At 41.4% G+C, this 17,638-nt stretch overlaps 1 protein-coding gene across 1 annotated transcript in view; it reads right to left on the bottom strand.

Annotated features, from left to right (window-relative positions):
• Positions 1 to 725: 725 nt before the first annotated feature.
• LOC139754189 (ionotropic receptor 93a-like) overlaps positions 726 to 17,638 on the bottom strand; it is an 85,048-nt gene continuing 68,135 nt past the window's right edge. Inside the window, exon 9 of the mRNA XM_071671400.1 lies at positions 726 to 1,281. Coding sequence (XP_071527501.1) covers positions 1,012 to 1,281 — 270 coding nt within the window. The 3' untranslated portion in view covers positions 726 to 1,011. The remainder of the gene's footprint in view (positions 1,282 to 17,638) is intronic.

The raw sequence follows: 17,638 nt of genomic DNA, 5'->3' as shown, positions 1-17,638 counted from the left end.
ATTGAATTCCCCCTAACTTGTAAGTATGGGTATGTAGATACTTCAGGTTGATGTGGTGATATGTAATGTGCAAGGGAATGTGAGAGTCAAGGTAATATAAAGGGTAAATTGATGCAGGGGATAAGCCAGTGCAAGAATAAATCGTTAAGTGGGGTAAGGTGATTTACGGAGTAAGATCATGTAGAGATGAACTCTGTTGAAAGATTAAACAGATACATAAACATAAGCTACTATGCTTGGGAAACTTTCTAACCGTCGAGGAATGTATCGACATAAGCCACTATTTCATGCAACGGTACGTCAGTAGACAGTTTATGCCAATATGGCCAGGATATGATGCTGAGATGGAGCTAATCCCATGGATTAAATATCGTTAACACAAAAGAGATCGAAGTAAGTTAAGGATTAAGATATAGTGTCCACTTCAAATTGGATCAACATCAGTGTGAGGATTACGCTCAGTAGAGATTATGACACTACAAGCGGACAGCTTAAGAATCAAGCTCAATTAGGAACTAGGTCAACAAGACACGTACACAAAACATGAATTCTTGTCATAGAAATGCCGAAATAAGTGAAATATCTACGCACCAGTTGATGACAGATAAGACTTCTTCCTGTGAACAAATGTTTCCACTACGGACATAATCAATGTGGTAAGAAAACGTGAAACTAGGAATGAAAAATAAAAGACATTAGCAATGACATCACATGTCAGAGGATATTAACAATCCGAATGATACAGCTGGATACAAGAGTCAGCAACGGAGTCTGGAAACGTAAGTGGAACGCAAAGGATTTGCTTCAGCTTCAAGAATTTTACCTATTAGTGAATATCGTTCTTTGGTTTGGTTCACTATCATTACTTATGAACGTTGAACACTTTGCACATACACTTAAGACTTCACTTGAATAGGTGTCCTCCATAAAAGCATACATTATTTTTTCAGATCTGTGAATGTTGTTGGTCTTTTCCCGACGGATGTTGAGGAGAGAGAGAGAGAGAAAACCTCAACATTGACTTGAAGGTAAGCAAGAGCCCGGGACCATCTCCGCGAGGAAGGTGAGTCCAGCTAGGGCGAGCCCCAGGAGGAGGAGCATGAGGGGACCCTGCATGTGTGTGAGGGTGAGGGCCGTCATGCTGTTGCCAGACTGTGTTCCACCTCCCGTCCCCTGCTGTTGCTGTTGCTGCTGCTGAGCCAAGTACTCCCGCTGCCTCCGTTGGCTCTCACGACGGGTCTGCGTCAACATGTCATCACTCCATTTTTCGTAGAGTCCAGCCTGGTGGTGAAAAAGATCCAAAATTAACAGGATAAGGTTTTCACAGTGATTACACACATCTTACATGCAAGTACCTATGTCATACTTTGCTCTTTAAGCTTGATGGGTAAGATACATGGACGTACATACCAAAACGTTTCAGCCTAATCCACAACGAAACTGACTTACCCTATTGAATGACCAGTATAAATAACTACATTATATGTGTGATGTATAAACGACGATTGTCAATTTCTGATATAACTCACAAAACTTACTAGAGAGCAATGGGTATACAGTACTGGGTTCGCAATATAATTTGAGAGGAATTATTGTGTGGGAAGTAATGAAAATGACTGGGAGATGTATGAAAGAAAGAGGCAGGAGTTCAAGAGAAAGGTACAAGAGGTAAAAAAAGAGGGCAAATGAGAGTTGTGGTGAGAGAGTATCATTAAATTTCAGAGAGAATAAAAAGATGTTTTGGAAGGAGGTAAATAAAGTGCGTAAGACAAGAGAACAAATGGGAACATCGGTGAAGGGGGCTAATGGGGAGGTAATAACAAGTAGTTGTGATGTGAGAAGGAGATGGAGTGAGCATTTTGAAGGTTTGTTGGATGTGTTAGATGATAGAGTGGCAGATCTAGGGTGTTTTGGTCGAGGAGGTGTGCGAAGTAAGAGGGTTAGGGAGAATGATTTGGTAAACAGAGAAGAGGTAGTGAAAGCTTTGCGGAAGATGAAAGCCGGCAAGGCAGCGGGTTTTAATGGTATTGCAGTGGAATTTATTAAAAAGGAGGTTAGTGTGTTCTTGACTGGTTGGTGAGGATATTCAAGTATGTATGACTCATGGTGAAGTGCTTGAGGATTGGCGGAAAGCATGCATAGTGCCATTGTACAAAAGTGAAGGGGATAAAGGTGAGTGTTCAAATTACAGAGGTATAAGTTTGTTGAGTATTCCTGGTAAATTATATGGGAGGGAATTGATTGAGAGGGTGAAGGCATGTACAAAGCATCAGACTGGAGAAGATCAGTGTGGTTTCAGAAGTGGTAAAGGATGTGTGGATCAGGTGTTTGCTATGGAGAATGTATGTAAGAAATACTCAGAAAAACAAATGGATTTGTATGTAGCATTTATGGATCTGGAGAAGGCATATGATAGAGTTGATAGGGATGCTCTGTGGAAGGTATCAGAGTATATGGTGTAAGAGGCAAGTTACTAGAAGCAGTGAAAAGTTTTTATCGAGGATGTAAGGCATGTGTACGAGTAGGAAGAGAAGAAAGTGATTGGTTCACCAGTAAAAGTCGGTTTGCGGCAGGGTGCGTGATGTCTCCATGGTTGATTAATTTGTTTATGGATGGGGTAGTTAGGGAGGTGAATGCAAGATTTTTGGAGAGAGGGGCAAGTATGCAGTCTATTGTGGATGAGAGAGCTTAGGAAGTGAGTCAGTTGTTGTACGCTGATGATACAGCGCTGGTGGCTGATTCGCGTGAGAAACTGTAGAAGCTGGTGACTGAGTTTGGTAAAGTGTGTGAAAGAAGAAAGCTGCGAGTAAATGTGAATAAGAGCAAGATTATTAGGTATAGTAGGGTTGTGGGACAAGTCATTTGGGAGGTAAGGTCTGAATGGGGAAAAACTGGAGGAAGTAAAGTGTTTTAGATATCTGTGAGTGGACTTGGCAGCGGATGAAACCCTGGAAGCGGAAGTGAGTCAAAGGGTGGGGGAGGGGGCGAAGGTTCTGGGAGCATTGAAGAATGTGTGGAAGGCGAGAACATTATCTCGGAAAGCAAAAATGGGTGTGTTTGAAGGAACAGAGATTCCAACAATGGTATATGGTTGCAAGGCGTGGGCTAAAGACAGGGTTGTGCGGAGAAGGGCGGATGTGCTGGAAATGAGATGTTTAAGGACAATATGTGGTGTGAGGTAGTTTGATCAATTAAGTAATGAAAGGGTAAGAGATTTGTGTGGTAATAAAAAGAGTGTGGTTGAGAGAGCAGAAGAGGATGTATTGAAATTGTTTGGTCACATGGAGAGAATGAGTGAGGAAAGATTGACAAAGAGGATATATTTGTGTCAGAAGCGGAGACAACGAGGAGAAATGGGAGACCGATTTGGAGGTGGAAAGATGGAGTGGAAAAGATCTTGAGCGATCTGGGCCTGAACATGCAGGAGGGTGAAAGGCGTGCAAGGAATTGAGTGAATTGGAACGATATGGTATACCGGGGTCGACGTGCTGTCAATGGATTGAACCAGGGCATGTGAAGCGTCTGGGATAACCCATGGAAAGTTTTGTGGGGCTGGATGTGGAAAGGGAGCTGTGGTTTCGGTGCATTATACATGACAGCTAGAGACTAAGTGCGAAAAAATGTAGCCTTTGTTGTCTTTTCCTAGCGCTCCCTCGCGTGCGCACGTGAGGAGCTGGATGCCATTTCAAGTGTGGCGGGGTGGGGACGGGCATGGATGAAGGCCGCACATATGAATATGTATATGCATATATATGTATATGTCTGTGTATGTATATGTATGCATACGTTGAAATGTATAAGTATGTGTATTTGCGTGTGTGGGCGTTTATGTATATACATGTTTATGTGGTTGGGTTGAGCCATTGTTTCGTCTGTTTCTTTGCGCTACCTCGCTAGCGCGGGAGACAGCGACTAAGTATAATAGAATAAAGAAAAATAGTATATATATATATATATATATATATATATATATATATATATATATATATATATATATATATATATATATATGCTCTCTCAACCACGCTCTTTTTTATTTCAACACATCTCTCTTACCATTACATTACTTACTCGATCAAACCACCTCACACCACATATTGTCCTCAAACATCTCATTTCCAGCACATCCACCCTCCTGCGCACAACTCTATCCATAGCCCACGCCTCGCAACCATACAACATTGTTAGAACCACTATTCCTTCAAACATACCCATTTTTGCTTTCCGAGATAATCTTCTCGACTTCCACACATTCTTCAAGGCTCCCAGAATTTTCGCCCCCTCCCCCACCCTATGATCCACGTCCGCTTCCATGGTTCCAACCGCTATCAGATCCACTCCCAGATATCTAAAACACTTTACTTCCTCCAGTTTTTCTCCATTCAAACTTACCTCCCAATTGACTTGACCCTCAACCCTACTGTACCTAATAACCTTGCTCTTATTCACATTTACTCTTAACTTTCTTCTTTCACACACTTTACCAAACTCAGTCATCAGCTTCTGCAGTTTCTCACATGAATCAGCCACCAGCGCTGTATCATCAGCGAACAACAACTGACTCACTTCCCAAGCTCTCTCATCAACAACAGACATCATTCTTGCCCCTCTTTCCAAAACTCTTGCATTCACCTCCCGAACAACCCCATCCATAAACAAATTAAACAACCATGGAGACATCACACACCCCTGCCGCAAACCTACATTCACTGAGAAGCAATCACTTTCCTCTCTTCCTAGACGTACACATGCCTTACATCCACGATAAAAACTTTTCACTGCCTCTAACAACTTGCCACCTACACCATATATTCTTAATACCTTCCACAGAGCATCTCTATCAACTCTATCATATGCCTTCTCCAGATCCATAAATGCTATATATATATATATATATATATATATATATATATATATATATATATATATATATATATATAGGGGAGAAAGAATACTTCCCACGTATTCCCTGCGTGTCGTAGAAGCCGACTAAAAGGGAAGGGAGCGGGGGGCTGGAAATTCTCCCCTCTCATTTTTTTTTCTTATTATCCAAGAGAAGGAACAGAAAAGGGGGCCAGGTGAGGATATTCTAACAAAGGCCCAGTCCTCTGCTCTTAACGCTACCTCACTAATGCGGGAAATGGCGAATAGTATGAAAGAAAGAATAAATATATACATATATATATATATATATATATATATATATATATATATATATATATATATATATATATATATATATATAATTTTTTTTTTTTGCCGCTGTCTCCCGCGTTTGCGAGGTAGCGCAAGGAAACAGACGAAAGAAATGGCCCAACCCACCCCCATACACATGTATATACATACGTCCACACACGCAAATATACATACCTACACAGCTTTCCATGGATTACCCCAGACGCTTCACTTGCCCTGATTCAATCCACTGACAGCACGTCAATCCCGGTATACCACATCGATCCAATTCACTCTATTCCTTGCCCTCCTATCACCCTCCTACATGTTCAGGTTCCGATCACACAAAATCTTTTTCACTCCATCTTTCAACCTCCAATTTGGTCTCCCACTTCTCCTCGTTCCCTCCACCTCCGACACATATATCCTCTTGGTCAATCTTTCCTCACTCATTCTCTCCATGTGCACAAACCATTTCAAAACACCGTCTTCTGCTCTCTCAACCACGCTCTTTTTATTTCTACACATCTCTCTTACCCTAAAGTTACTTACTCGATCAAACCACCTCACACCACACATTGTCCTCAAACATCTCATTTCCAGCACATCCATCCTCCTGCGCACAACTCTAACCATAGCCCCCGCCTCGCAACAATACAACACTGTTGGAACCACTATTCCTTCAAACATACCCATTTTTGCTTTCCGAGATAATGTTCTCGACTTCCACACATCCTTCAAGGCTCACAGAATTTTCGCCCCCTCCCCCACCCTATGATCCACTTCCGCTTCCATGGTTCCATCCGCTGCCAGATCCACTCCCAGATATCTAAAACACTTTACTTCCTCCAGTTTTTCTCCATTCAAACTTACCTCCCAATTAACTTGACCGTCAACCCTACTGTATCTAATAACTTGCTCTTATTCACATTTACTCTTAACTTTCTTCTTTCACACACTTTACCAAACTCAGTCACCAGCTTCTGCAGTTTCTCACATGAATCATCCACCAGCGCTGTATCATCAGCGAACAACAACTGACTCACTTCCCAAGCTCTCTCATCCCCAACAGACTTCATACTTGCCCCTCTTTCCAAAACTCTTGCATTCACCTCCCTAACAACCCCATACATAAACAAATTAAACAACCATGGAGACATCACACACCCCTGCCGCAAACCTACATTCACTGCGAACCAATCACTTTCCTCTCTTCCTACACGTACACATGCCTTACATCCTCGATAAAAACATTTCACTGCTTCTAACAACTTGCCTCCCACACCATATATTCTTAATACCTTCCACAGAGCATCTCTATCAACTCTATCATATGCCTTCTCCAGATCCATAAATGCTACATACAAATCCATTTGCTTTTCGAAGTATTTCTCACATACATTCTTCAAAGCAAACACCTGATCCACACATCCTCTACCACTTCTGAAACCACACTGCTCTTCCCCAATCTGATGATCTGTACATGCCTTCACCCTCTCAATCAATACCCTCCCATATAATTTACCAGGAATACTCAACAAACTTATACCTCTGTAATTTGAGCACTCACTCTTATCCCCTTTGCCTTTGTACAATGGCACTATGCACGCATTCCGCCAATCCTCAGGCATCTCACCATGAGTCATACATACATTAAATAACCTTACCAACCAGTCCATAATACAGTCACTCCCTTTTTTAATAAATTCCACTGCAGTACCATCCAAACCTGCTGCCTTGCCGGCTTTCATCTTCCGCAAAGCTTTTACTACCTCTTCTCTGTTTACCAAATCATTTTCCCTAACCCTCTCACTTTGCACACCACCTCGACCAAAACACCCTATATCCGCCACTCTATCATCAAACACATTCAACAAACCTTCAAAATACTCACTCCATCTCCTTCTCACATCACCACTACTTGTTATCACCTCCCCATTTGCGCCCTTCACTGAAGTTCCCATTTGCTCCCTTGTCTTACGCACTTTATTTACCTCCTTCCAGAACATCTTTTTATTCTCCCTAAAATTTAATGATACTCTCTCACCCCAACTCTCATTTGCCCTCTTTTTCACCTCTTGCACCTTTCTCTTGACCTCCTGTCTCTTTCTTTTATACATCTCCCACTCAATTGCATTTTCTCCCTGCAGAAATCGTCCAAATGCCTCTCTCTTCTCCTTCACTAATACTCTTACTTCTTCATCCCACCACTCACTACCCTTTCTAATCAACCCACCTCCCACTCTTCTCATGCCACAAACATATATATATATATATATATATATATATATATATATATATATACATATATATATATATATATATATATATATATATATATATATATATATATATATATATATATTTATTTATTTATTTATTTATTTATTTATTTACATTTCTATTTATTTTGCTTTGTCTCTGTCTCACGCGTTTGCGAGGTAGCGCAAGGAAACAGACCAAAGAATGGCCTAACCCGCACACATGCACTTGTATATACATACACGTCCACACGCGCAAATATACATACCTGTACATCTCAATGTACACATATATTTACACACACAGACATATACATATATACACATGTACATAAATACTGTCTGCCTTTATTTGTTCCCATCGCCACCTCGCCACACATGGAATAACAACCCCCTCCCCCCTCATGTGTGCGAGGTAGCGCTAGGAAATGACACTAAAGGCCCTATTCGTTCACACTCAGTCTCTAGCTGTCATGTAATAATGCACTGAAACCACAGCTCCCTTTCAACATCCAGGCCCCACACAACTTTCCATGGTTTACCCCAGACGCTTCACATGCCCTGGTTCAATCCATTGACAGCACGTCGACCCCGGCATACCACATCGTTCCAATTCACTCTATTCCTTTCACGCCTTTCACCCTCGTGCATGTTCAGGCCCCGATAATTCAAAATCTTTTTCACTCCATCTTTCCACCTCCAATTTGGTCTCCCACTTCTCCTAGTTCCCTACACCTCCGACACATATATCCCCTTGGTCAATATTTCCTCACTCATTCTCTCCATGTGACCAAACCATTTCAAAGCACCCTCTTCTGCTCTCTCAACCACACTCTTTCTATTTCCACACATCTCTCTTACCCTTACATCACTTACTCGATCAAACCACCTCACATCACATATTGTCCTCAAACGTCTCATTTCCAGCACATCCACCCTCCTGCGCACAACTCTATCCATAGCCCACGCCTCGCAACCATACAACATTGTTAGAACCACTATTACTTCAAACAAACATATTCCTTCAAACATAATGTTCTCGACTTCCACATATTCTTCAAAGCTCCGAGAATTTTCGCCCCCTCCCCCACCCTATGATTCACTTCCGCTTCCATGGTTCCATCCGCTGCCAGATCCACTCCCAGATATCTAAAACACTTTACTTCCTCCAGTTTCTCTCCATATATATATATATATATATATATATATATATATATATATATATATATATATATATATTTTTATATTATTTTTTTTTATTATACTTTGTCGCTGTCTCCCGCGTTTGCAAGGTAGCGCAAGGAAACAGACGAAAGAAATGGCCCAACCCCCCCCATACACATGTATATACATACGTCCACACACGCAAATATACATACCTACACAGATTTCCATAGCTTACCCCAGACGCTTCACATGCCTTGATTCAATCCACTGACAGCACGTCAACCCCGGTATACCACATCGCTCCAATTCACTCTATTCCTTGCACTCCTTTCACCCTCCTGCATGTTCAGGCCCCGATCACACAAAATCTTTTTCACTCCATCTTTCCACCTCCAATTTGGTCTCCCTCTTCTCCTTGTTCCCTCCACCTCCGACACATATATCCTCTTGGTCAATCTTTCCTCACTCATCCTCTCCATGAGCCCAAACCACTTCAAAACACCCTCTTCTGCTCTCTCAACCACGCTCTTTTTATTTCCACACATCTCTCTTACCCTTACGTTACTCACTCGATCAAACCACCTCACACCACACATTGTCCTCAAACATCTCATTTCCAGCACATCCATCCTCCTGCGCACAACTCTATCCATAGCCCACGCCTCGCAACCATACAACATTGTTGGAACCACTATTCCTTCAAACATACCCATTTTTGCTTTCCGAGATAATGTTCTCGACTTCCACACATTCTTCAAGGCCCCCAGAATTTTCGCCCCCTCCCCCACCCTATGATCCACTTCCGCTTCCATGGTTCCATCCGCTGCCAGATCCACTCCCAGATATCTAAAACACTTCACTTCCTCCAGTTTTTCTCCATTCAAACTCACCTCCCAATTGACTTGACCCTCAACCCTACTGTACCTAATAACCTTGCTCTTATTCACATTTACTCTTAACTTTCTTCTTCCACACACTTTACCAAACTCAGTCACCAGCTTCTGCAGTTTCTCACATGAATCAGCCACCAGCGCTGTATCATCAGCGAACAACAACTGGCTCACTTCCCAAGCTCTCTCATCCCCAACAGACTTCATACTTGCCCCTCTTTCCAAAACTCTTGCATTTACCTCCCTAACAACCCCATCCATAAACAAATTAAACAACGATGGAGACATCACACACCCCTGCCGCAAACCTACATTCACTGAGAATATATATATATATATATATATATATATATATATATATATATCCCTGGGGATAGGAGAGATAAAATGCTTCCCACGTATTTCGTGCGTGTCGTAGAAGGCAACTAAAAGGAAAGGGAGCGGGGGACTGTAAATCCTCCCATCTTGTTATTTTTTTTTCAGTTTTCCAAAAGAAGGAACAGAGAACGGGGCCTAGTGAGGATATTCCCTCAAAGGCCCAGTCCTCTGTTCTTAACGTTACCTCGCTATTGCGGGAAATGGCGAATAGTATGAAAGAAAAAGAAAGATATATATATATATATATATTATATATTTATTTATTTATTTTGCTTTCACTCTGTCTCCCGCGTTTGCGAGGTAGCGCAAGGAAACAGACAAAAGAAATGGCCCAACCCACCCCCATACACATGTATATATATACACGTCCACACACGCAAATATACATACCTATACATCTCAATGTACACATATATATACACACACAGACACATACATATATACCCATGCACACAATTCACACTGTCTGCCTTTATTCATTTAAACCTCGCCACACATGGATTACCATCCCCCTCCCCCCTCATGTGTGCGGGGTAGCGCTAGGAAAAGACAACAAAGTCCCCATTCGTTCACACTCAGTCTCTAGCTGTCATGCAATAATGCCCAAAACCACACCTCCCTTTCCACATCCAGGCCCCGCACTACTTTCCATGGTTTACCCCAGAAGCTTCACATACCCTGATTCAATCCACTAACAGCACGTCAACCCCGGTATACCATATCGATCCAATTCACTCTATTCCTTGCACGCCTTTCACCCTCCTACATATTCAGGCCCCGATCACTCAAAATCTTTTTCACTCCATCTTTCCACCTCCAATTTGGTCTCCCACTTCTCCTCGTTCCCTCCACCTCCGACACATATATCCTCTTGGTCAATCTTTCCTCACTCATTCTCTCCATGTGACCAAACCATTTCAAAACACCCTCTTCTGCTTTCTCAACCACGCTCTTTTAATTTCGACACATCTCTCTTACCCTTACATTAGTTACTCGATCAAACTACCTCACACCACACATTGTCCTCAAACATCTCATTTCCAGCACATCCACCCTCCTGCGCACAACTCTATCCATAGCCGACGCCTCGCAACAGAGGTATAAGTTTGTTGAGTATTCCTGGTAAATTATATGGGAGGGTATTGATTGAGAGGGTGAAGGCATGTACAGAGCATCAGATTGGGGAAGAGCAGTGTCGTTTCAGAAGTGGTAGAGGATGTGTGGATCAGGTGTTTGCTTTGAAGAATGAATGTGAGAAATACTTAGAAAACCAAATGGATTTGTATGTAGCATTTATGGATCTGGAGAAGGCATATGATACACTTGATAGAGATGCTCTGTGGAAGGTATTAAGAATATATGGTGTGGGAGGCAAGTTGTTAGAAGCAGTGAAAAGTTTTTATCGAGGATGTAAGGCATGTGTACGTGTAGGAAGAGAGGAAAGTGATTGGTTCTCAGTGAATGTAGGTTTGCGGCAGGGATGTGTGATGTCTCCATGGTTGTTTAATTTGTATATGGATGGGGTTGTTAGGGAGGTGAATGCAAGAGTTTTGGAAAGAGGGGCAAGTATGAAGTCTGTTGTGAATGAGAGAGCTTGGGAAGTGAGTCAGTTGTTGTTCGCTGATGATACAGCGCTGGTGGCTGATTCATGTGAGAAACTGCAGAAGCTGGTGACTGAGTTTGGTAAAGTGTGTGAAAGAAGAAATTTAAGAGTAAATGTGAATAAGAGCAAGTACAGTAGTGTTGAGGGTCAAGTCAATTGGAAGGTAAGTTTGAATGAAGAAAAACTGGAGGAAGTAAAGTGTTTTAGATATCTGGGAGTGGATCTGGCAGCGGTTGGTACCATGGAAGCGGAAGTGAATCATATGGTGGGGGAGGGGGCGAAAATCCTGGGAGCCTTGAAGGATGTGTGGAAGTCGAGAACATTATCTCGGAAAGCAAAAATGGGTATGTTTGAAGGAATAGTGGTTCCAACAATATATATGTATATATATATATATATATATATATATATATATATATATATATATATATATATATATATATATATATATATATATATATATATATATATATATATATATATATATATATATATATATATATATATTGGAAAGGATCACAATTTGGCGCGTGATCAAGAAATTCCTGAGTCCACGGGGAAAATGAAACACGAAAAGCTCCCAAGTGCACTTTCGTGTAATAATCACATCATCATGGGGGAGACAAGAGAGAAATATAACAGTCCGTTGATATACATCGAAGAGACGAAGCTAGGATGCCATTTGGTAAACATATGATTGTCCAAAACATACCAAAACATACCGTGGGCTCATAGAAAAATATATATATATATATAAAAAAAATATATAATAAAAAAAAATAAAATATAAATATATATATAGGCGTGGGAGGTGTTCTTTCTCCCCTATCCCCAGGGATATGTATGTATATATATGTGTGTGTGTGTGTGTGTGTGTGTGTGTGTGTGTGTGTGTGTGTGTGTGCGGGTGTATGTGTGTTTTCATACTATTTGCCATTTCCCGCATTAGCGAGGTAGCGTTAAGAACAGAGGACTGATCCTTTGAGGGAATACCTTCACTTGGCCTCCATCTCTGTTCCTCTTTTGGAAAATTAAAAAAAAAACGAGAGGGAAGGATATCCAGGCCCTCCCGCTTCCTCCGCTTTAAGTCGCCTTCTGCGACGCGCGGGGAAGGCGTGGGAGGTGTTCTTTCTCCCCTATCCCCAGGGATATATATATATTTATATATATATATATATATATATATATATATATATATATATATATATATATATATATATATATATATCTTTTTTTTTCTTTTGCTTTGTCGCTGTCTCCCGCGTTTGCGAGGTAGCGCAAGGAAACAGACGAAAGAAATGGCCCAACCCACCCCCATACACATGTATATACATACGTCCACAAACGCAAATATACATACCTACACAGCTTTCCGTGATTTACCCCAGACGCTTCACATGCCCTGATTCAATCCACTGACAGCACGTCAACCCCGGTATACCACATCATTCCAATTCACTCTATTCCTTGCCCGCCTTTCACCCTCCTGCATGTTCAGGCCCCGATCACACAAAATCCTTTTCACTCCATCTTTCCACCTCCAATTTGGTGTCCCACTTTTCCTCGTTCCCTCCACCTCCGACACATATATCCTCTTGGTCAATCTTTCCTCACTCATTATCTCCATGTGCCCAAACCATTTCAAAACACCATCTTCTGCTCTCTCAACCACGCTCTTTTTATTTCCACACATCTCTCTTACCCTTGCGTTACTTACTCGATCAAACCACCTCACACCACACATTGTCCTCAAACATGTCATTTCCAGCACATCCATCCTCCTGAGCACAACTCTATCCATACCCCACGCCTCGCAACCATACAACATTGTTGGAACAACTATTCCTTCAAACATACCATTTTTGCTTTCCGAGATAATGTTCTCGACTTCAAAACATTCTTCAAGGCTCCTAGGATTTTTGCCCCCTCCCCCAACCTATGATCCACTTCCGCTTCCATGGTTCCATCCGCTGCCAGAGTCACTCCCAGATATCTAAAACACTTCACTTCCTCCAGTTTTGCTCCATTCAAACTTACCTCCCAATTGACTTGACCGTCAACCCGACTGTACCTAATAACCTTGCTCTTATTCACATTTACTCTTAACTTTCTTCTTTCACACACTTTACCAAACTCAGTCATCAGCTTCTGCAGTTTCTCACATGAATCAGCCAGCAGCGTTGTATCATCAGCGAACAACAACTGACTCACTTCCCAAGCTCTCACATCCACAACTGACTTCATACTTGCCCCTCTTCCCAAAACTCTTTCATTCACCTCCATAACAACCCCATCCATAAACAAATTAAACAACCATGGAGACATCACACACCCCTGCCGCAAACCTACATTCACTGAGAACCAATCACTTTCCTCTCTTCCTACACGTACACATGCCTTACATCCTCGATAAAAACTTTTCACTGCTCCTAACAACTTGCCTCCCACACAATATATTCTTAATACCTTCCACAGAGCATCTCTATCATCTCTATCATATGCCTTCTCCAGATCCATAAATGCTACATACAAATCCATTTGCTTTTCTAAGTATTTCTCACATACATTCTTCAAAGCAAACACCTGATCCACACATCCTCTACCACTTCTGAAACCACACTGCTCTTCCCCAATCTGATGCTCTGTACATGCCTTCACCCTCTCAATCAATACCCTCCCATGTAATTTACCAGGAATACTTAACAAACTTATACCTCTGTAATTTGAGCACTCACTCTTATCCCCTTTGCCTTTGTACAATGGCACTATGCACGCATTCCGCCAATCCTCAGGCACCTCACCATGAGTCATACATACATTAAATAACCTTACCAACCAGTCAGTAATACAGTCACCCCCTTTTTTAATAAATTCCACTGCAATACCATCCAAACCTTCTGTCTTGCCGGCTTTCATCTTCCGCAAAGCTTTTACTACCTCTTCTCTGTTTACCAAATCATTTTCCCTAACCCTCTCACTTTGCACACCACCTCGACCAAAACACCCTATATCTGCCACTCTATCATCAAACACACACACACATATATATATATATATATATATATATATATATATATATATATATATATATATATATATATATATATATATATATTTTTTTTTTTTTTTTTTTTCATACTTTGTCGCTGTCTCCCGCGTTTGCGAGGTAGCGCAAGGAAACAGACGAAAGAAATGGCCCAACACCCCCCCCCCATACACATGTACATACACACGTCCACACACGCAAATATACATACCTAAACAGCTTTCCATGGTTTACCCCAGACGCTTCACGTGCCTTGATTCAATCCACTGACAGCACGTCAACCCCTGTATACCACATCGCTCCAATTCACTCTATTCCTTGCCCTCCTTTCACCCTCCTGCATGTTCAGGCCCCGATCACACAAAATCTTTTCACTCCATCTTTCCACCTACAATTTGGTCTCCCTCTTCTCCTCGTTCCCTCCACCTCCGACACATATATCCTCTTGGTCAATCTTTCCTCACTCATTCTCTCCATGTGCCCAAACCATTTCAAAACACCCTCTTCTGCTCTCTCAACCACGCTCTTTTTATTTCCACACATCTCTCTTACCCTTACGTTACTTACTCGATCAAACCACCTCACACCACACATTGTCCTCAAACATCTCATTTCCAGCACATCCATCCTCCTGCGCACAACTCTATCCATAGCCCACGCCTCGCAACCATACAACATTGTTGGAACCACTATTCCTTCAAACATACCCATTTTTCCTTTCCGAGATAATGTTCTCGACTTCCACACATTTTTCAAGGCTCCCAAAATTTTCGCCCCCTCCCCCACCCTATGATCCACTTCCGCTTCCATGGTTCCATCCGCTGACAGATCCACTCCCAGATATCTAAAACACTTCACTTCCTCCAGTTTTTCTCCATTCAAACTCACCTCCCAATTGACTTGACCCTCAACCCTACTGTACCTAATAACCTTGCTCTTATTCACATTTACTCTTAACTTTCTTCTTCCACACACTTTACCAAACTCAGTCACCAGCTTCTGCAGTTTCTCACATGAATCAGCCACCAGCGCTGTATCATCAGCGAACAACAACTGACTCACTTCCCAAGCTCTCTCATCCACAACAGACTTCATACTTGCCCCTCTTTCCAGGACTCTTGCATTTACCTCCCTAACAACCCCATCCATAAACAAATTAAACAACCATGGAGACATCACACACCCCTGCCGCAAACCAACATTCACTGAGAACCAATCACTTTCCTCTCTTCCTACACGTACACATCTCCTTACATCCTCGATAAAAACTTTTCACTGCTTCTAACAACTTGCCTCCTACACCATATATTCTTAATACCTTCCACAGAGCATCTCTATCAACTCTATCATATGCCTTCTCCAGATCCATAAATGCTACATACAAATTCATTTGCTTTTCTAAGTATTTCTCACATACATTCTTCAAAGCAAACACCTGATCCACACATCCTTTACCACTTCTGAAACCGCACTGCTCTTCCCCAATCTGATGCTCTGTACATGCCTTTACCCTCTCAATCAATACCCTCCCATATAATTTACCAGGAATAATCAACAAACTTATACCTCTGTAATTTGAGCACTCACTCTTATCCCCTTTGCCTTTGTACAATGGCACTATGCACGCATTCCGCCAATCCTCAGGCACCTCACCATGAGTCATACATACATTAAAGAACCTTACCAACCAGTCAACAATACAGTCACCCCCTTTTTTAATAAATTCCACTGCAATACCATCCAAACCTGCTGCCTTGCCGGCTTTCATCTTCCGCAAAGCTTTCACTACCTCTTCTCTGTTTACCAAATCATTTTCCCTAACCCTCTCACTTTGCACACCACCTCGACCAAAACACCCTATATCTGCCACTCTGTCATCAGACACATTCAACAAACCTTCAAAATACTCATTCCATCTCCTTCTCACATCACCACTACTTGTTATCACCTCCCCATTTACGCCCTTCACTGAAGTTCCCATTTGCTCCCTTGTCTTACGCACCCTATTTACCTCCTTCCAGAACATCTTTTTATTCTCCCTAAAATTTACTGATAGTCTCTCACCCCAACTCTCATTTGCCCTTTTTTTCACCTCTTGCACCTTTCTCTTGACCTCCTGTCTCTTTCTTTTATACTTCTCCCACTCAATTGCATTTTTTCCCTGCAAAAATCGTCCAAATGCCTCTCTCTTCTCTTTCACTAATACTCTTACTTCTTCATCCCACCACTCACTACCCTTTCTAAACAGCCCACCTCCCACTCTTCTCATGCCACAAGCATCTTTTGCGCAGTCCATCACTTATTCCCTAAATACATCCCATTCCTCCCCCACTCCCCTTACTTCCATTGTTCTCACCTTTTTCCATTCTGTACACAGTCTCTCCTGGTACTTCCCCACACAGGTCTCCTTCCCAAGCTCACTTAGTCTCACCACCTTCATCACCCCAACATTCACTCCTCTTTTCTGAAAACCCATACTAATCTTCACCTTAGCCTCCACAAGATAATGATCAGACATCCCTCCAGTTGCACCTCTCAGCACATTAACATCCAAAAGTCTCTCTTTCGCACGCCTGTCAATTAACACGTAATCCAATAACGCTCTCTGGCCATCTCTCCTACTTACATAAGTATACTTAAAAAAAAAAAAAAAAAAAAAAATATATATATATATATATATATATATATATATATATATATATATATATATATATATATATATATATATGTATATATATATATATATATATATATACATATATATATATATATATATATATATATATATATATATATATATATATATATATATATATATATATATATATATATTTTTTTTTTTTTTTTTTTATACTATTCGCCATTTCCCGCATTAGCGAGGTAGCGTTAAGAACAGAGGACTGGGCCTTTGAGGGAATATCCTCACCTGGCCCCCTTCTTTGTTCCTTCTTTTGGAAAAAAAAATAAAAAAAAAAAACGAGAGGGGAGGATTTCCAGCCCCCCGCTCCCTTCCCTTTTAGTCGCCTTCTACGACACGCAGGGAATACGTGGGAAGTATTCTTCCTCCCCTATCCCCAGGGATAATATATATATATATATATATATATATATATATATA

This window comes from Panulirus ornatus, chromosome 16 (assembly GCF_036320965.1).
Source record: "Panulirus ornatus isolate Po-2019 chromosome 16, ASM3632096v1, whole genome shotgun sequence".
Classification (NCBI taxonomy): Eukaryota; Metazoa; Arthropoda; class Malacostraca; order Decapoda; family Palinuridae; genus Panulirus; species Panulirus ornatus.
The sequence above is the reverse complement of the archived record's forward strand: the minus strand, read 5'-3'. Positions and strand labels throughout refer to the sequence as shown.